Source organism: Camelus bactrianus, chromosome 25, assembly GCF_048773025.1.
Source record: "Camelus bactrianus isolate YW-2024 breed Bactrian camel chromosome 25, ASM4877302v1, whole genome shotgun sequence".
NCBI lineage: Eukaryota > Metazoa > Chordata > Mammalia > Artiodactyla > Camelidae > Camelus > Camelus bactrianus.
Window position 1 is genome coordinate 1,678,934 of NC_133563.1, and position 21,687 is coordinate 1,700,620.

Consider the following 21,687-nt stretch of genomic DNA (forward strand, 5'->3'; position numbering starts at 1 on the left):
GATGAATCATCACCTTCTTGTGATAGATTCTGAGATTCTCAATCTCTATCCCCATAGTAATAATGGCACCACCATATACACAGTAACATATACACAGTAACATTAAACATTGTACACATACATATACACATATACACGGTAACATAAAAACATTCCTTTTTGACATTTTTGGCCCCCAGTTTTTTTTGCTACATTACGTAGATTCTACCTCTACTACATTCTTGGCATCTATCCATTGCTTTTGATTTTCAATCTGCTTACATTATCATTAAAAGGAAAAGGATTCTTCAAAAGGGTTTAGAATTGACAGGAAGTGTATTTCATCTTTCTCACTTCAGTCTCCTTAACTGATGATTATCCTGGGGCTGATGGGAACAAAAGGCATATCTTGTGTTTTTTTTTTTTTTTTTTTCTGGACATATGAATAAGTTGCTAAGCTCTCTGCTTTCAACTGGTCGCCATTTGACAGCGATCTCCTAGTCCGTGAGAAGGGAGGTGGGACATGGGCCAATACTCTTCTTACCTGTACCTGAAACGGGACATCAGATTCAGAAATCGCTTTACTGATGAATGTGATGTAGGCACTTGCACTGCATTCACTGTTTTGGGCATTGTCTGCTGAAGATGCTGATGAGAATGTGGGGAAGCTCATACATATAATCTGCTTTATTCCCAATTTCAGAAAGCAATTCCAGAAAGGCAGTTTAGACCTTGAACTTTTAAATCAATTGTTCTTAGTTTTACAATCCTGATTATGTTATATCTCCCAAAGTATATGCACTCTTATTCTTGGGACTTCCTTGGGAAAGAGTCATCCGTGGAGATAGATCAGAAAACATTTTGATCCTCCTGTGTGATTTTTAAAGCAGCCCATTAAGACAGTGGCTTCAAATAATAAGAATGTTCATTGGATTGGCGACTTTGGGAGTGTATGTCTAATTAGGTGGAATTTTTCTTTTAAGTACAGGTTAATAGACTGCCCACCAAAAGTCATTCCTTCTCTGTAGACAGCTAACAGAATTGACAGGCAGAAATGCTATGTGCTACCAAGAATATTTGTCACTTCTTACTTTGTACTAGTCTTGAGTTTCTAGGTATAATAAAAACTGGTTTTTATAGAGTGGGTTGAGACCCCCAGTCAATTTGTTAAAAAGTAATTTATAGATGAAAATATGAGAATGTTTCTGCTGGCTGTTATAAAGAAGAGCCTTAGATTAAAAACTGCTCCAGCAATAACGGTAAGTCAACACCCCCACCAATAACCGTGGCAGGTATCGCTGAGAGATCTGCGCAGGCTTTCGCGCTGAGCATGGATGCACTGCTTCAGAGTTCTTCTGAACTCCTCATTTCAGTAATTCAACTGAAGAGCTAATTCATCTGCACTGACCCAGGATACAGGTGGCCTCTTTGTTAGTCATTTTCAGAAGGCAGAGGACAAATACCAGAAGATAAAATAAAGTCAAGAACTTAGGCGTTTCAGGACCACCTTGAGGACATGATAACGTTTAGAGTCTGAAAAGAAAGACTGGAGTTTGTATGCAGATCTTCAAACTAAACAGGAGTATGTGACTTCTTTTTTAGGGTAAATAATACTGTAGTCCAAATCAGAATTTTGAGCTCAAGCAAGGCAGATGGAAATAGATCTGGGTTGTTATTCAATTTGGAATCTAAGTAGACTGGTTTGCAAAAAATTATAAACTGGATAAGATTGTCCATCCCAGGAGAAGAAAACATTCCATTCTAACTGAATAATGATGGGAAGTAAGGCGTGTATGGTTTCCTTCCTTTATGCTTTCAATGCATTAAGGCATATTAAAAACAATTCAAAAGTATTGAAATGCATTATTCAAATCAGCTTAGCAACTAATGAAAGAAATTGATAGGCACTAACAAGGAACATTTATCAGCGCCAGACATTGTCCTTGGTACTCCTACGTGTCTAAATCCTCTCCCCAAAGACCTTGAAAAGTTGGCATGGAATTTCAGCTCTGCTCGCCAGTGTGCTGGTTCATTATCTGGCTTCACAGTGCCATACTTCAAAAATTTACTTTTTGTTGTTCTTTTGACATGAATAAAAAGCGATGTCCCCTGGGGCTTGGTTTATCTGCTCTGGTATATGTATTTTTTAGTGCCAACAATATAGTGAATATGGCACAGAATATCTTTGTAATCTGTGTGCAACATAGATCTTCAACCTCTGGTGCAAATTTCAGTCATGTCAGTAATTAATGAGGACTCTGGTACTTTTCCTTATACGCTACTTCTTGAAGTGAAAGAAATGCTTTACGGATGGCCTAAAAAGTACCTTAAATATTTGAATTTTCAATAAATTAAAATGATTTGAGTATTTGTCTACATCTTCCAGTAAATGATAAATGTCTTTTTGTTTTTATTTGACTCTGCTGTCTGAGTTACACTTAGCCACTCAATTTGACTTCCTCAGGACAAGTAAGCTTGAGCACTGCGAATTTCTGAATATTATTTTGCACATTTTGGTAATAAGGCATTAGTGGTAGCAGCGCATGTTTGAACTATGTTATCAGATATGGAATGTAAACTAACAAGAAAAAACTAGCTCAGAAGGAGAGTAGGCTTCACAACATCGAGGTCCCAGCAAATTCTAAGCACGAGTGCTCTAAATTTCCACTGGAAACAACGGATACAGAAAGTTGGAGATCATTAAGTGTCGTGGAAGTCAACATGTTAACGTGTTGAAGAATGTCCCAGTAAGACCACTCAAAAGATGAGTTTACCATACATCTGGGTAAGACATTAACCCAAAAAAGCCTCATTGGAGCATGAGAACAATATCCACCGGTAAAAACAGCATTATTAGCAAGACGTGTATCCCAGTGTCATCCAAACAACAACAACAAAAACTCCATGAAACTGGAAGAACCAAAGTATCTACTGTTAGGAAAATCATTATGTAAACTTGGTATATCTTTATGAGGGGACATTGTGCAATCATTTAGCAAATAGTGTTCTAAACAGTTTTTCATGATATGGCAAAGGCTTCGGATATAATGCTCAATGAAATAAAACAGAGTTATGTGTACAGAATTGTCTCAGCTATGTGAAGGAAAGTATTTCGTAGAAAAAACTGCAACAAACTGTGCCAAAATTTAAATCAGTGGTGTGATTGTGGAACAGTCCTTTCTGTTTCTCTTTTAAACACCTTTTCTATACTTTACAAAATTTTCTATTTTGTAGTAGTAATTCGAATATGTAATAATCTGAAAACTGAAGAATATTGGGAAAAATAAATGGCTTCTGAATTCAGATCAAAGTGTAAGTATTCTGCATTTTGACATATTGATCCTGGACACAAAGCATACAAAACCATGGAAGTTGACCATGGAAAGTAAAAGTGATGGAATAAGTAGGAACTTGGGTTTTAATTTTGCGTATTTTAATGTATATATGCATATATATATGACTGCATTTTGCTTGTTTTCCAGTTTTGTAAGGCCATTCATATTTCATGTACACAATAATTATCTTTTGATGAAAACGCTTCTTACTGCAAGTAAGTGAGGCCCTAAGAGTAATTATCAGTCCTGAATCTGAGACTGGTCCCCTATTTCATGCATGAAAAGCTGAGTGGCCATCTCTCAGGAATGCTATAAAAATGATCTTCATACTGCTTGAATCCTTTTCATTAGGGGTCAGCTCTAGGTACCATTTCAACTTTAGGACTTAATAAGGTAACACTGCAAGATCAATGCTAGTATTGAATTTCCACTAGAAGTAATTCCATAAGTCACTCTTTGCTCGTGCTGGGGAGCCTGCTTTTCTGGGTTCAGTCCTGCGCAGCGGTATGGGCTGTACGGAGCGTTTCAGGTGTTTCTCTTCGGAGTAACCCAACAACTCTGGAGCCTGCTTTTATCTTTGTTGTTATGATACCTTCTAGATGTACCAAGAAAGATAGCTTATTGACATTATTAAAGAAACTCTATGATCTCTTTTAATGGAAGTACTAGATTGAAAAATTTCATGACTGCTGAAGATGCAGTATATTTGATTTCAGTAATCAGTTTCATATCAATTCTTTGTGGACAAAATGAAAAAAAATTCCATTTGACTGATGGTTCTCAATTCCCACTGCAGAGTACATTTCAGTCTGAAGGACAGAGTCTAGTACATATGTCTGGGTTTTCTTTCCCTTTGAATAAGGACAAATCTATATGACATGCTTAATAAATTTTGGGGTAATGCTGTGGACTGTGTTATGCCACCCCCAAATTCATATATTAAAGTCCTAACCCTCAATATGAGATGAGGCCTTCAAGTGGTAATTGGGTTTAGGTCAGGCCATGAGGATTGAACCTTTATGATGGGATTCGTGCCCTTATAAGAAGAGACACCAGAGAGCTTGCTTCTTCTTTCTCTCTCTACTATGTGGAGACAAAGTGAAAAGGTAGCTGTTTGCAAGTCAGGAGGAGGGCCCTCACCAAGCACCAAATTGGCCAGCCCTGATCTTGGACTTCTGAGTCTCCAGAACTGAGAGAAATAAATTATTGTGGGCTAAGCTATCCATGGCAGCCTGAGCTGACTAATAATCCAGGCAACATAATTTTTGCTGCAATATAATATATTTAAGTGAAATACATAATTGTCAGTATTAATAGTGACTGGATCAAATTCAGAAAGATTTTTGTCACAAATGAATTAACTCACCAGATTCAACAGATCAAATAAGATTTACTATAAAACTTGGTGCTTAGATTTTTATAAAAAGTCTCCTACATAATAAAGGATGGAGAATATATCACTAAACAGTGGGTTTGGAGAAAGTTAGAGTTTAATTGTGTGGTATGACTAACACTTTTCAACTTAGAACACAGCTAAGCACTGTTAAATTTTGGTATCACATTCTAAAAGGAAAATCGGCCAGCTGCAGCAAATCATGAGGAAGGTGATCATAATGGACAATTTGAAAGCCATGTTATATGATGAGTAACTTTAATTTCCAGCCAGAATGGAATAGCAGGGACATTGACCGCCTTCCTGAAACAAGTAAGAACCTGACAAAAATATATGAAACAATAACGTCAAGATTTTGGACATCAGGCAATAAAAGACAGTAATTTTGGAGAGGTTAGAAACAAATGAAATGAGCCCCATGATTGCCCCAGTTTACTGCTGGGAGTGTTTCCAGGCCATTGTGTGACAGCATATGAGGGTGGAGGAGAACCCAGAAGGAGACAGGTAGCCTCCCTACATTGAAGAGAAGTGTCTGGGAGGATGGAGAGGCTGAAGCAGCTAAATTTCATGTGTCTGAGTACCAGAGAGAAGAGAGCTGTGCAGAGAGTGCCCCAGAAATCTGCACAGGCACAGAGTGTGAAGCTAAGTAAAAGGTCAGCACATGAGTGTGAGGAATCTTCAGACACTGGGAAACGATTAGAAGGAGCAATCTTAGGCACTCACACAAGGCTCATGTTTCCATCAGCCAGAGTGAAGACTCAGTGATCCACAGAGCATCCTGTAGCAATGGGTTTTTGCCACAACAGCGGGAATTCATGTTGCTCTTGTCCCACCTATCACTATAATTCTTTCAGGTTTGGCTTTTACTCTTTGATATAAAAAAAGAGCTAGATGGAATTAACAGATTAGACACTGTAGAATGAAAAATTAGTGAACTTGAACACACAACAATAGAAGCTATCCCAAACCAAAGATAAAAATGCCTGAAAATAATATACAAATAAAGCATGTCAAACTGTGTGACAACATCAAGTCACCCAATACATTTTTACTTGGAGTCTCCAAAGCATGTAGTATAGAAAAAAAGTTTGAATAGATAACTGCCAGACATTTTCTAACTGTGGTAAAAGCTGTAAAGTCACAGATCTAAGAAGCTCAGCAAACACCAAGCACATGCAAAAACGCAAGGAATGTATGTTGGAAGGAGGAAACACCAAGGTACAGCATAATGAGATTGCTTAAAACCAGTGGCAAAGAGAGAGCCTGCAGGGCAGAAAGACAACATGTACAGAAGAACAAGAAAGGTGACAAACAGTTTCTTTTTTGGAAACAATGCAAGCTAGGTGACAATGGAGCCACGTCTTTAAAGTATAAAACAATAAGAAAACAAGGACAATGGCAGCCAAAAAACCCCCCAAAAGCCAAAAACCAGAAAACACCTGCCAACCTAGAATTCTACACCTAATGGAATTACCTTTCAAAAACAAAGGTAAGAGAAAACATTTTTCAGATGGATGAAGAGTTCATCCAGAAAAATCTCCCCAGTAGAGTTGTTAGAGGAAATACTACAGAATCACACCCGATGAAAATCTGGAGCTGTCCAAGGAGAACTGAAGAGCGGTGGCATGGTAACTCCGTGGGTAAACGTAAAAGACTTTTAAAATTATTTTAATGTCTTTAACAGATAAGCTACTTTAAAGCAAAAAGCATCAGTATATTTTGGGGTTTATAACGTGTGGACGTAAGTGTGTGGCAACTGCAGTGCAAAGCAAGATGAAAGTTTGCAGTTGTAAGGCACACAGCAGAAACCCCAAAGGGTCATCAAAAGAAGAGTTGTAATTAACATAGAACCAACAAAGGAGATAAAATAGAATCATAACAGATAATCCAAAAGATAGTAATAAAAGGACAAAATAAAAAAAAACCTGACGGGATAAATGTAAAATAAAAAGCAAAATGATAGGTTTAAATCCAACCATACAATAGTCACATACGTATCAATGGTCTGAATACCCCAGATAAGGCAGATCGTCACACAGGGTTACAAAGCGAGACGCAACTCTGTGCTGCCGACGAGAAATCCACAGTAAGTATAACATAAATAGGTTAAAACCAAAGAGGTGAAAAATACACGTGGACAGTAATTGAAGGAACGTAGGACACATAGCTGGGAAATGAAAATACATGAGAGAAGCACAACCATAAGCTTCCAGTTTGCACCTATTTACCAGGAGTTATTTTCCCTAGAAATAGTACAGCTGAAGCAGCAGTTACAGACCCACAGCCACGCAGTTCTTAGGGAGGTGAATTTCCAGCACTGGACTGGGTAATTCTCTCTCTTTTAAAATTATTGTTATATTTTGAAATAATTATAGATTCACAGCAAGTTTAAAAAGAATTACAAAGAGGCCTCATGTACTCTTCACCCAGTTTCCCCCAGGGGTAACGTTTTAATGACTATAACGCAACCAGGAAGTTGACATTGGTACCATCTGCAAATCTTACTCAGATTTTGACAGTTTTATTTGCACATGTGTGTGTCTAAAGGTCTACGCAGTTTTATCATGTGTACATTTGTATATCAACTCCATATCAAGATACAGACCTGCTCCATCACTACAAATATCCCCATGGCCACTCTTTTATACTCACACCCTTTTCCTTCGCTTTCCACACCCTCCCACCCAGGTCCCAACCCCTGGCAACTACTGATCTGTTCTCCATCTCTGTAATTTTGTCATTTAATTCCCTCTTTTGGTACCATCAGATCTTCTCAAGTCATGCCGTGTCCCACAGTTTATCTTTCTTACTGTTTATCAGTTGTTGGCCAGAAATGAGAAAGAGCTTTTTTAATCCTCATCAAACTCCTATTCCTGTTGTTCCCTTCCTTCCTTTTCTGTCTCTCCTTTCTTCCCTCCCTCCCTCCCTTTCTTTTTCAGATCGGGCTGCTATAACGGAACACCACAGACTGGGTGGCTTAAGTTCTGAAGACTGGGAAGCCCGAGATGGAGTCGCAGGAAGAGTCTCTGTCTTCCTGGCTCGTAAATAGCCATCTTTCTACTGTAGCCTCACATGGTTGACAGAGCAAGCTCTAGTCTCTTTCTTCTCACAAGGACACTAACCCCATCGTGACCTTGTATAAACCTAATTCTTCACAAGAGCCCCACCTCCTAATACCATCTCACTGGCCACTAGGGTTTAATGTAAGAATACTGGAGGGACACAAACATGCAGTCCGTAGCGCCTTCTCCCCTCCCTCACTCCCCCCTCTCGCCTCCCCAGTCCTTCCCTCCTTCCCTCGTTTTGTTTGAAAATGCCTTAGATCCTTGTAGAGTGTGCATTCCAAAGTATGAGTGATTCTTTTTCCTAGGCTTTTTTTTAACTTCACTAGAGCCATCTCCTTTTGACCTCTATTATGAGTCAAAATAAGTTACAGAATATAAAATAATGGCGGAAGGGAAAAAAAAAAAACATGGTAAAGGAACTGACTGGAAAGTGTCATTTAATCCAAAGAAAGCAAAATCAGCCCCATTAGCAATCGGCACTGGATTTCGCTCGCTCTGCTATCCTGGTTGGCCTGTCATGAGTAAACCATGAACCGCACTGCTCAGGACTGTACTTGACTTGTATGTTTGCATCCATATTTAAATGTCACAGCATGTCTGAAACGAACAGCACCATAAAACATCAGAGGTTTCTTTGGGGGGACTGGGAATAGCACTAACTGAATTAGTCCTGAAGCGGAAGGGTTGTTATATGTCACAAGGGTTAGGATAAAGACTAAAGAGTGAACCTTTTAAATAGCAGATCTTGGCTCAATAATTCGGAAAAAAATGTTCTAATAATTAGAATGTCTGAAAATTGGAATAGGCTATTTTTCTAAGCTTGTTCATTAGTCATTGGAAGAAATAAAACAGAGGCTAGATTCAGGGCTGTGCCAGCCTATATGACATTTTGGGTGAACTGAGAAAAAGGTACCCTATCCAGTGGATGACTCAGTAAAAGCTGCTCCCTCTGTGTTGCTGTGTCCCCTCGCCGGTTCCATGACTTAGTAGAACGTGGACTCAGTTTAGCTGCTACGTTCCTACTCAGAGGGGAACCTTCTGCAATGTCCTCTTCCCAGAAGCGCTCTAGCGCAGCTGCCGGAAGAAGGCTTGAGTCTGGAGTTAACGCCCTCGTTGATTCATGAGTCTACCTTTCCAAGTGTAATCTGAATACACGTCACGGCTCTGGGTGTCCCAGTCTCCACACAGATCACATTCAAAAAAGCACAGTGTCCCCCCCCCTCAAAAGTAACGTGAGAATTTCAGTCTTTACTAGCGCCTCTCAAAAACTATTCAATATGATCCAGTTTATAGGGCACAAACTTAAAAGACTCTTTTCTTCCTTTGCTCCTGGCTCAGTTCCCTCATTTTTCAAATTGCTCCAGAGCAATTTTGCTCTCACACTTTCTCTGAAACCTCTGTCCGTGAGCTTTTCACTCTTTTGTCTCCTCTCTTTCTTCTTCATTTACTCTAGCTTTTTCTGTCTACTTTCTGCAGATTCTATGATGTAAGAAAAAGGAATTGTGTTGAAAAAGATACATTTTCCCTTAGATTGTGAAAGAATAGGGAGAAACTGAGCAAGTGAAGCTAAAATCTCTCCTTACCTTCCCCACTGCCAACTCTAGCTCTCTTCCTACCTTACCTGTCTTCCTAATTCTCTAACAGCACAGCCTGGAAACGAGGCTGAGATAGACTAAATGATTCTTTGGTAATTTCTGGAGTGGGGAACATTCATATGTTACTGCTCACTGAGCGGATCCTATGTCTGCAGAACCTTCTGTTAGATCCCGAGGAAAGAGGAAAGCAAGTTATGTGAATAATCCCTACTCACAAGGAATTTGCAATCTCATGAGTCAGACTGGATCACATGCAATAGATTTCAAGGAAGAAAGTCACTAGACAGTGAAAATGACCACAGCTGTACAGCCACGAACAGCCTGTTACCTGGATATTGTGCAGAAAGCAAGAGCGGAACTGTGGGGAAGCCAGGGAAGTTTTCAAGAAAAAGGTAAGGACTGAGTAATTGTTTAGACAGGGAAAACTGTGGAACTAGGGAAACTAGTACAGAGAAAAACCAAAGAGCCAGTGGGCAGAGGGTAGGGAACATACTTACCCACTAACACAGGGGATCTGGGCAAAGTGGGGAGCCTTTGTTTCTCAGGGGGAAGGCAACTCTCCATCCTCTGAGCTCCCATAACGCTTATTGTGTGACTTGATTGTTAATTTATTCCATTCTGCCTTTTTCTATTTCCTTCATTAAATAACCCCTAGAAAATACAGATGCTATCTTCCCTTCCCCCACCCTTCCACAGCATTTCACAGTCCAGCCAAATCTGATGGATCAGTAAATACTTGCTTAATTAAACAGAGTTAATGGGTGGCTAGTCAGAGCAGGGGCAGGGAAGTCGAGGAAGGGTCGCATGCTGCACTGATGAGTTTTAAGTCTAATACTGGAAATCATGGAAGTTCAAACATGTCACGGATGTGATCAGAATCTTTTAGGAAAAGAGTTTTTCTTTGGTTTCACGTGGAATGTGGAAGACAAGTTCACCTTTTCACTTGCATACTTGTTGCCCGGGTATTTGGGAAGCGATGTCTCATAGAGATGACACATAGGACTGAACTTTAAGCTAGTTTTAGCGACTGAGACTTTTGAATAAATACATTTAATCTTGAATTCTATGGGCTGGGTAACATACTGAGAGTGTCATGGGTGTGAATAAATTTCTTCACAAAGGTTTTTTTATACTGCTGGTTATCAGTCAAGTCTATGATTGGTCCCATGCTCTGAAAGGGGATGTTGGTGTGTTTGAAATGATGACTAAGCATGTGGAGTTGGAAAAAAAAATCAGGAATTGGAATTCTAGATTTATACTTTTAGGAAAGATTTACTCTAGCTTTTAGGAGTGTTTTATTGAGAGACTATTGAACTATTTCATCAAACTAATTTCTTCTCCCTCCTGACCTTAGGATATTTTAGAGCAATTGCTAGCACTAATATGCCTAGGCCCTTTTATGCAAATTCGTCTTCGATTCTGAAAATCCTATTCGTGTGAATTCTTTGTTACTAACATTTAACACAAAGTTTTTTTTTTTTTTCTGATTGAAATTACATGAATCATAGCTGTTGATTGGTGATTTCAGTCAAGCTTTTAATTACTTTTCTCATTTGGTTAACATAAATTTGAATTTTTGACCTAGATATGTTTTGAAAAATTTATCTTTATTTTAATTTTATTATAAAAATAATACTCAATTTGTATATAGCTTCTGAATTCATTTGTTTATATAATGAGTGGAGTATATAAAACAAAGTTGGATTGCTGTTTGTGAAGAAAAAGCAACATAGCATTTCTATTAAAAACGGATTTACTTATCTGATGGACCTACCCCCTACCAAAAGAATAGGGCTAAATTGCTACCACCGAGTCTCTGGTGGGACTCCCAACCTAAACTAATGAAAAATTTGTAAGTTTAACATATGTAAACGATTAGAAAAATGCGAAGCAATTTCTATTCTGTACACATGAATAGAAGTGTACATATATTGCTGCATTAAAATCCCCCCAAATTGGATTTTAAAAGAAAGGTATTTTTTGCACAGATAGAGAGGCAGTGATGTCACTTTGGAAGACTGAGAGAGTAGCTCTTCACCTTAATTTTAAAATATTGGGAAAAAGCACATCTGGGAGCCTTGGAAGTGGCCGAGGGATCCAAGTACGCTGTTATTCTAAAGACTTCCAGAAACCAGGCTTCTACTCTCTGGACAAACAGGCATTAATAGGGCAGCAGCAAACTATATACATGATATTCTTTTTCTTGGCTTCACAATTTTAGTTAATATATTGGCTTTTTGGTTTAATTCCAATGGTGCAGCTCACAGACGCAGGTTTTTTCTTTTGGGGGCTGGCGTCACAGCCATAAAGTAAAGGTCCTTGACAGCCTGTCCTGTTATAAATGTAACATCCTTCCTAAAATAGAGAACTGCCCCCCTCCCAAAAGTCATGTGAAAGGAGGGCAGAGGCACAAAAATAAAGTTGGGGATACTTCAAACAATAATATGAACCAAATGTTATTCCTCAGAAATTTCAGTTGTAATAATAGGAGTGTGAGAATTATATGACTTAGAAAAATAGTCAGGAAACTGAATGAGCAATTCAGAGACAGGGAGGAACTGTTGCCACAAATAATTGTTCATTGTACGCTTATTTTCTTAGCCCAGGAGATGAAACTTGTTTGTTTATGAGAATTGGCAATTCCTTCCCCAGACTGGGCAGTGGCTGTCTGAATGTTTCTGTATGAATGAATAATCTCATCTCCTGGTGGGGCGGGGAGGGGGGGAGATAGGGATTTAGTAATGCCTTTCATGTTTCTGAACTTTTTAGAACTGATATTACAAGAAAATACTTTCTAAAGAAGTCAATCTAGATTCTCTGAATATATTTTGCAAGACAGACCTCTCCGGCAGCCTTATGATTTTGCATAACTTGTAGGGAGAGACTGGACTAGCTGGATGCTTCCTAGCTTTATTAGCATAACCCAGCCCTCTTCCAACACACGCCCAGAACTGCCTCATTAGCCACTGGGATTTGAGCCAAAGCATAAGACCACAGTGAATATAAGGGGAATTACTGGCAAGAGAGCCCTAGACCAGCTTAACACCGAACCTATTACTTTTCCAAGATCAGAAAAATATGACACGAACAGGAACCATTTCTCCATCTCATGCAGACAAGAATTCAAGGTTTTAATCTGTATCTTTTATCTAGAATAATTAGCTGTACCGTAATAAGACATGCAGCCTGGCTGCACATGTTTAAGTGCGTCTGTTAATCTCTCTCCCTCTCTCCTTTTTTTTTTTTTTTTTTGATTTGTTTTCTGGATAGCTTTGACATTGTGAACCACAGACCAGTTGGAGCCTGGCATTGAAAGGAGGTGTTCTGCATCGATTTTTTTTTTCTCTTGTTTAAAGAAGTTTACTTCTACAAGAGGGAATCTGAAAAATGACAGGGGCAAAAAGGAAAAAGAGAAGTGTGCTCTGGACCAAGATGCATACCCCACACTGTGAAGACTTTAAGCAGTGGTGTAGAAGGCGGCTGCCTATTTTGGAATGGGCAACACGTTACAATCTGAAAGAAAATTTGCTTCCAGACACCGTGTCTGGGATAATGCTGGCAGTTCAACAGGTGACACAAGGTAATGTATGGCGTTTGATTTTCCTGTTTTATGCAGGTTTGATTTCACTTTGCTTTCTTGGAGAAGTATTGCTACCTAAGATCTACCATTTAGCTAATGAAATTGATTTGAATTAACTTTGGGGTAACAAGCACATTGAACATCTGTATGCAAACGTGTTCCTAGTTTGTCTTTTTCTTTTGCTATTTTTTGATAGCTATTGAGCATTGAACCAATTTTTGAATGACATTACATATTTGAAATGTTAAAATTCATACTATGTGAGTAAAAGATCAATAATTGCGGGAGAATGAGCTTTTATAGTTTGACCTTGCTGAAATAGTTTCCTACTTAAGCTGAAAATCAAGCTATAAAATATCTCGTGGCTTGAATACATCATTTTAAACCCAATTAGCAGCACACAATTACCTGTTGTAGCCTTGAGAGTTGCTATAAGCAAGGAACAGAGCTTTCTGTACATAAAGGAGGCTCTTTGCCAAGATCATTATTTGCAAAGAGAATCCTGTATGTCCTTAGAGTTTATGTTTTACTGTGCATGCTGATTTAATTCTGTATCACATTACGTTCTGTTTATTTCTCAAGAAGAAATTTAAACCAGTGCGAAGGCTGATTTTAACTTTCCCCAAGCAGATTCTAAATGATATTCTGAATTTGGATAGGTGTTTTCCTTGCTGAAAGCTGTTAGGTAGCTAATGTTCGTGCAGCGTGTGAGCATTTGTGTGTTTGTGTGTGTGTGTATTTTCCTTAAAGGCACATTCATCGTATTTTTAAAAACTGATGCAGATAATGATTTCCTAACTGTAGCAAGGGAAGGAACTGGTTTCTCAGCCTTGAGAATTTGTAAAACGTTCCTTGGCACGGACTCTGTAGGTTTATATTTCCTTGCAGTTTCACTACCTCCCTGGCTTGAACTGTTATTCATACTGTTAAATTATAAGCACTTTTCTAATTGAATTATTCTGTAGCCGGAACAAACTGGTTTGTGCGTTTGTGTTTTTGGTGTGATTAGGAACATCTGTACTGGTGGCTTTACTACGATCCGTAATGCTGTCATGCTTTATGGGATTCCATTTCCCTGAGTAGTCTTCTGTTACATTTTTAATGACCATTTTGCCAATAGCAAAGCATAATAGTGTTTCATAAAAGTGCCATGTAAATAATAGGTTAGGGCACTTTTAGGCTTGTTTTTATTCAGTTGTAATTTCAAAATGAGATGCTGCCGTGTGCTTAGAAACTAAGGGGACGAACTTATTAACAAGGGCTTTCTCACCAGATGGTTTCAGTGTATTTTATTTTTTTTTTCAGTGTATTTTATAAATCGATTTTGCTTTAATTTAATGGAAAGCCAAAGATAAATATATTTTAAAAAAATAATAAAATAATTTGCTTTTCATCTTTGTGACATATCAGGTTCATAAGAAAATTTGGGGATATGATAAAGATCCCTGTGACACATCATTGGTGTTACTGTTTGTGTCTTTGGTAGCTAACTGGCTTTTCTTTGGGCATGGATACTGAGAGCTTTTGTTTTATGAGTCGTGTGTATCATTGGTCGTGTGTATCATTGGTCATGAAGAAATACATTGGCCAGCCCCCAACTGATGAGAAGCACAAACTTTCCTCAGCTCTTCTGCCTTGGAAGTTGTTCATCTGGCTGTTGGTTCTCTTGGAAGGCTCCCAGTGATTGGGCAAGGAAGCCTACATTGCTAGAAAGAACTTAAAGGTTTTTGTTGGTATAGGGAAAGGCTAATTTTTCTAAAAGTAACTATTCTTTAAAAAAAACATTCTCTCAAACTTTCTCATGTTTACCCACCACGGGTGAATGTCATAAGCTATCATTTGTTGTAAGGGGCACTGTGCTAAACCCCTTATAAACATTATCTTCCCCTAACCCAACAAACCCCAAGAGACAGCAGTCTTCCATTTCCCATATGATAGAGTGGGGGCTTAGGAAAGTAAATAATTTTCCCTGGACCTTGTACCTGATAAGTGGTAGAGTCAGGACTTGATTCCAAAGCCAACACTCAACATTTTATGCTTTATACTCTACACTGTCAAAATAAATAGACGTTTTCGTAATACCAACGTTATTAGTAACAGAAGGCACTTCTCTGGAAAGGTGCAAATATCCTTTCCTTCAAATTACCCTTGCGTTTATGCGTCACCCCTGTAGGTTTTAGACACCAAGGCAGAGTGGCTAGGGAAATAGGTGCAGTAGAACGCAGAGTAAGGGAGGTATCTAGATATCATTACCTTCTATGTGCATGATACAGTATTGGCAATCATCATCAGCTCCATTTCTTTAAGAAAAATTAGAGAAGGGTAATTTTTGCTGTTGCATCATCACACAGACAATAAGAAACAAATACGTGCTTTAACTCTACTGATCTTTGAAGCAGACTTTCAGTTACTCAGCACAATTGAATTATAAGAAATTGTTGAATTCAGTATTTTCTAACCTACAAATATGGGAAATTATGCAGTTCAGTCTAGTAGTTGTGTTTAGCTCTTTCTCTAGAAATGCATTTAAAATTAAGGATGATGGAAACCAACGTTGGAAAGTTTTCTACAAGTCAGATACCAAGGAGACACTTTAAATCACTTTATTGAAGGTTTTCCAGTTGTCCAATACAGAGCCTTGTCAAGTCATCATCGTAACTGGTCCATCTACAGTGTTTGCTCTGCTGACTGTGCTCTTTCTAAAACCGTGTCTTCTTCTGGGCTTTGGACACGTCTCTTTTGTTTACCTACCGCCTCTCTGGCCTTGTTATGAGACTTTGCTCTCGTCTCCTGCTCCGTCTTACCCATTACACATCAGTGTCCTGGACACTCAGACTCTGGGTCTTCTTCTCTGGAAATGCCTTAAGCAATTTCATCTGCACAAGAGGCGCTAACCGCCATCGCTGGACTAACAGTGAAGCTTTCTTCTCAACCTGAAACCCACATATTCCACTATACAGACCTAGAATCCTCTAAAAGCACTTCAGATGCAACATGCGTCTTCTAAAACAAACAAACTGAATGACACCACCACCCTGAAGAGAATTATGACAATAAATAATAACAACAGCAAATTTTAGGCACAAATGAGAACGCCTGAACGAGCACTTGACGTATGCAGACGAGCGGGGCTCAGAGAGGGCGGAGAGCCTGCTGAAAGTCACACAGCACACGTGCCAGAAGAGAGGCTGTGAGCCCAGTGTTCCTGCTCCAGGGCCAGCGACCTCTCATGGAGGGTCTCACGTCGCTGTCCACCCTTCCCTCTCTGTTGCCCTTCTACACACTGGTGTGCGATCAGCCACCAGGGGCTGTTGTTTCTATGCCCTAACTATCTTTCCAGCCAAGTAATCTTACTTCATGGCCCCTGCTCCTTACTTCCCTAGTTCACTAAACTGCTGAAATCATATCTGGTGGGTCTTCATTCTCTACTCTGTCCCCTCCTGTAGGCCATTCCACACTGCAGCCAGGATGATCACAAAAATCTAAACACATCACTTCCCTGCTCAGAATTCTTCAGTAACCTCTGTTTCCTCTAAGATGGAAGCCCAGTTCTTCAGAATAACCCACTAGATCATTAATAACCTGGGCCCCCTGATACAAAGGTCTATTCAGAGAGATTTTTCCTCTGGGAGCCCCTCCCAGTCTCCTGGGAAAGATGAATGCTTTCTTACCTCCCACTCCCTTTGTTCCTTTCACATATCTCTGTATTGTATTGTGAATTTTCGGTACAGCTCTTTACCCACTGGTGTGTAAGCTTTGGAAGCAATGTCTTAGTCTTTATATTCCTGCCAACTTGTATATTGCCCAGTGCATAGACGATAGGTTTTCAACACATGTTTCTCATGAGCATTAAGTAAACAATTTAGCTCCTGAAGCCTCCAGCTGTTCTCTGATAACATGCTGCCCTCTAGGAAGGAAATTAAATTTAAATTAATTCTTATGTTTTCAAAATAAGTGTAATAAGTATATTGATAGTAAAAAATATAAACTATGAGTAATTAATGTCTTCCAACTCCTCTTACTTTCCTGAAGTTATAAACTTGTAGCCCTCCAGACAAATCCGGTGAAAGATTTGTCTGTTTCCTTTGTGTTTGATTTTTTTTCTCCAGCCAACATTAACACACGTGTGTAGTTTATATGAAAATCTAGACGCCTGGCTTCCTTTGCAAAAAGGGAAATACATGGCCACATGGGGCCCACACTCCTATTTGGCAAAAATCCGCTGGCTCCCCCTGGAGGCAGGGCATGCGCTTTGCATCTTGCCACATCTCCCACCGTTCACACACCTGCTACCGCCCTTCCTCCTAGCAGCCCTGTAATTACCTGCCTAGCTCTCTGAGTGTCTGAAGTTGTCTCCCCTTTCTAACATGTTGTGTTGAAATGCCTTGAACTTACTCTTCAATAGAACCTTTAAGAGAGATTATGTAAGATTAGGTTCTTAACTTACATCCACAGGCCCTTCAGGTCTGTGAACCTACTTCCTTTCTTTATAATCCTATGTATTTTTCTGTTACTTATTTTAAGACTGTTCTGGGAAGGAGTTTATAGGCTGCACTGGACTACTAAAGGGGTCCCCGAAGGGAATATTTATTCCCCAAAGGAAATAAATATAAGTGTAGATGTGCTCATTTCAAAGGAAAAAAGTGAACCTAAATCATTCTTTCACCATGTTCAAATATTTCTCAGAAATGATTTTTGTTTTTTAAAATATTAAGAACCATTGGGAGCTCCCACTACTAACATCAGGTCAGAGCCATTATAGCTGGCATCTACCACAATGTTCCCTGACTGACGTACTGTGGGACTTCACAACAGAGTGCAGTTTGAAGACGAACCTTCCAGAGCATGTCATTGACCCACACATGTCACCAGCGTGGTCGGCAAGCGAAGCCGTAGGCGACTCTGGTCTCTAGAGTGGTTCACGCTCTATCCTGGGTGACCACTTGGGGGAAATACAGCCCTTGTTTTCAGTCTGAAAGCTCAAGCACGGAGACAGGGTGGAGACCTAAAACGCATGACTTGCTATATAAGAACCGAATCCCGCTGAGGACGAACATGAGACTGTTTTGACTTGCGTTCCAAAGGATCACCTAGAATTTTTGTTGCCAGACCATGAAAATTTTATGCTGCTGTAGGGTTGCGTGGTGTTCAAACCGCAGTGCTCTGGGCCACAGACAAGAGATGGAGGTTCCTTATAATTATGTAGAGCTTGTGGCAACGCGGGCACCAAAATGTGTGGAAGCTGATCTTCGCTGCACTGCTGCGGGCAGCTTAGTGACATGTGGAAATTCCTGAAGCAGACTGCACTGTGAAGATTCAAGGCTTGTCTGAGAATTTTTCCCTGCGTGGCCATGGTCGTAGCCTTGAGGACTCAGAATCCAAGCATGGCTGCATCTCTCTAACCTCACCCCCTGAACCACTGTAAAGGCATAGATCATAATATAGAGAGACTACAATAGTTTATTATATCTAGGAACTTTTCTCCAGGAAGAATGGCAGCTAAATATGGCTAAATAAATCTAAAATATACTTGCCCTGACTCCATAAAAATGTACCCAGAAGCCAGGAATACTCTGCTAGCTTTTTGCTTCTCCATTTCCCCTCATTCCATGATTCATGCTCTCACCCATAGCAAGAGGCTTCATTCAGGATTTCCAATTTCCCTTTTTTTTCCTTAAAAGTAAAATTACGGTGGTTTGTATATTAAATGGATATTTATATAATCCTGTAGTTAGAATAATACTCCCTGTAATATTTAGACCTGTTCACATGGAAGAACCATAACCTTCCATTCTGGAGGGTCAAGAAGTTTTAGAGTGTAAACCTTGGGAAGATCTGCAAAACAGACTGGCAGTGGTTGTGAAGGGAAGGTGTGCGGCCTGTCTGGTAGCAGGCTTCTGTTTTTGCCAGCTAGGATCCACCCCTGCTTCTTTTAGTAATTATGCCTTGGATTTGTTCGGAGGAACAACCCTGCCTCCATTTTTCGTATAACATGGTTTAGGTGACGTTCTAATTTTGGATCCAGGCTGATCAGTAAACTAAGCCCATCCCCCCCACCCCCCCCCACCCCCCATCCAGGATTCTCAGCTTCGGAATCCCGCTGGAACCACCTTGGGACCTAAAAGAACATTGATGCCTGGGTCCTGTCTCAAGCAATTAAATCAAGTTTTTTTCTGGGAGTAGTTCCCAGACATGAAGGCATTTTGTTTCTTCTTTTTCAATTGTCCCAGATGTTAATGTGCAGCAGTGTTGAGAGCTGCAGCCAGATACTGGTCCAGGTGAAGACTTGTGGCTCGTCTTGATAATTAGCACCGCACACCTGGCAGGGACTGGCTCAATGATGGCATCTCCCTCCTAGGCACAAGGGTTTGGATTTACGACACAACAGACCAGTCATTTCTTAATTTAAATACGGTGATGGGCGATACAAATGACCTGAGTGGTCCAGTCAGCCCGGACCCTTGGACATGTGTGGAACCTTTCAAGAAGAAGGGAAAAGGCATCTTCCTTTGTGCTGGAGCTACCGACAGTAAGGATGATATGCACCTGTAGCTCCCCTGAGTCTCCAAAGCCTGAAAATGAAGCCAGCTCAGCAAAGGGCACAGCAGAGGGAAACTGAGTCGCAATGCTGGCTAGTACATGTCTGACTATTCACTTGCGTGTGCAGACACTTTTTGTTGTTCATTAGGTTTAAGTTGGGTTACTTCTAATCACCTTAACTATACATTTGAATGTTATTAAAATTTAAAGGTGTTGCACAAATTGTTCCTCATCTTATAAAATCCAGCAAGGTAGACAGTATCATCCATTATATTTCTGCTCTTTTTTTCATGAGAAGAGGAATTTGAGGCTCAGAACAGTGGGTGACCTGCCCCCAATTCTAGGGCGGCTAAGAGGGACTGAAATGCAAACCTGCCAGGCCCCACCCCTTGTCCCCGCTGCCTTCTGCGCTCCAGCTTGCTTTGCGTGCAAGAGCCGTACGCTGAGTGGGGCTGGGGCTGACACGGGGCAGCGCGACCCCCCAGGCCTCCCTTCCCAACAGCCCCTCAGGCGGCCCCTTCCCGGGACGACAGGACGCCTTCCTGGGTAAAGTAAAACCCAGCGCTTCAGCGTGAGAGGGAGGAGGGCTGCGCCGGCGGGAAGAAGTCCTGGTGCTGGAGCGCCCGCTCTGTGCCCTGAGAGCCTCGCGCGCCCCCTGCTGGACTAGCCGAGGGCGGGGGCGGACGGAGGGGGGATGCGCTTTCACACTGGCCTGAGCGTCCACGATAGCTTTCACCATGCGGCAGAGGGGACACAGGACGAAATGTCAGTATGAGACCTTCCTAAAAGCTAGGGAGCAATAAAAGGGAAAACGGTCCTTATCCTCTATTCTTTATTGTGCTGGAAGCCACTCCCATCCGCTCAGTTGTCGGCCGGAAGTCTGGTAGGGACCGGTGCTGCCGTTTCCCCTTTCAGCCATGTTCAACTAACCGAGTTCCATAAATTCTTCCCTTTTAATGTCTTTCGAGTATATCTGATGCCCACTTCCTTGTGGCAACCTCTTTGGTAATAGTTGATGTTGCAATATTTGCTAAGTGCTTAAAATGTGCCACAAACTCTGTTAAACAGTTGTTGCGTGCTATACCATTGAATCTTTCTTTAAAAATTAGTTAATTAATTATTTCTAGACTTTATTTTATCACCCAGATTCTGTTTTTATTTCCTGGGAATTGTTTGTTTTTTTGGAGGGGGAGTTAATTAGGTTTATTTACTTATTTTAATGGAGGTACCGGGGATTGAACCCAGGACCTCGTGCACGCTAAGCATGCGCTCTACCACTGAGCTTCACCCTCCCCCCACCATTGAATCTTCATAATAATTATTTATATTTTACAGATGGAGGAAGGCTGCTTAGGTCGCCTGCAGTGCAAGGTAATACGGTTTCTATAAAGCAGAGGGAGTATTTAAATGTGCGTCTAACTCCTGAGTCCATACTCCAAGCTTAATAAAAAGCCAGCATTATTCATTTCTTGCCAGTTAGAATGTCTTCTTATTTATAATTTTGTCCCTTGATTATCTGTTTTCAAACTACAATAAAAAATTTGAATTAGATGGTGGGAATCTTTGTTTTAACTTCCTTCAGCCACACCATTACAAAGGGCTTTTTAATTTGCTATTTCACTCTTTACAGCACCCTTGCTTCACACCATCTCATTGGTGTCTCCCACTTCCCCTACTGTCTTCCTCCTCATCCTTTCCCTCGTGGCTCCCTGGCGCTCCAGATACCTCCCTGGAACTGAAACCGCAGGTGTGTGTGTGTGTGTTTTTTTTGTTTGTTTGTTTTTGTTTTTGGCTTGTATAATGTTGGGAGCCAATGTATACATATTACAAGACTTCATTTTGAAATCGAGAGTTTTTCCCTTCATTTAAATCAAATTATTTCACAGCAAAGGGCTAATATTCCTGAAGTTGACTGGTGCCTGAACCCAGTGTGAGGTCATGGACTTTGCAGTTTGTCCTTGTGTTCCCCAACACACCCTGTCCTTTTATATGAATACGCCTTCACGCCTGTTATTCATCCTCCTCAGATTCAGAGCAGGATATTCTCAAACTCAACTCAAGGACACCTTGATGGTTCAAACCGATCAAAGCATTTAAAAGAACAAGATAGATATTTTATATAAAAAGCAAACACTGTTTAAAAGGCAGGATTGAACTTCTGAAAATGTTCTTCCAGACTCTTCAATATCTGGATCTCACG

At 40.3% G+C, this 21,687-nt stretch overlaps 1 protein-coding gene across 3 annotated transcripts in view; it reads left to right on the top strand.

Moving 5' to 3' along the window:
• Positions 1-12,362: 12,362 nt before the first annotated feature.
• Positions 12,363-21,687, top strand: part of SLC26A7 (solute carrier family 26 member 7) — a 133,998-nt gene continuing 124,673 nt past the window's right edge. For all 3 annotated transcript variants that reach the window (XM_074352617.1, XM_074352616.1, XM_074352618.1), the window contains exons 1-2: positions 12,363-12,495; positions 12,638-12,947. In XM_074352617.1, coding sequence (XP_074208718.1) covers positions 12,755-12,947 — 193 coding nt within the window. In that variant the 5' untranslated portion in view covers positions 12,363-12,495; positions 12,638-12,754. The remainder of the gene's footprint in view (positions 12,496-12,637; positions 12,948-21,687) is intronic.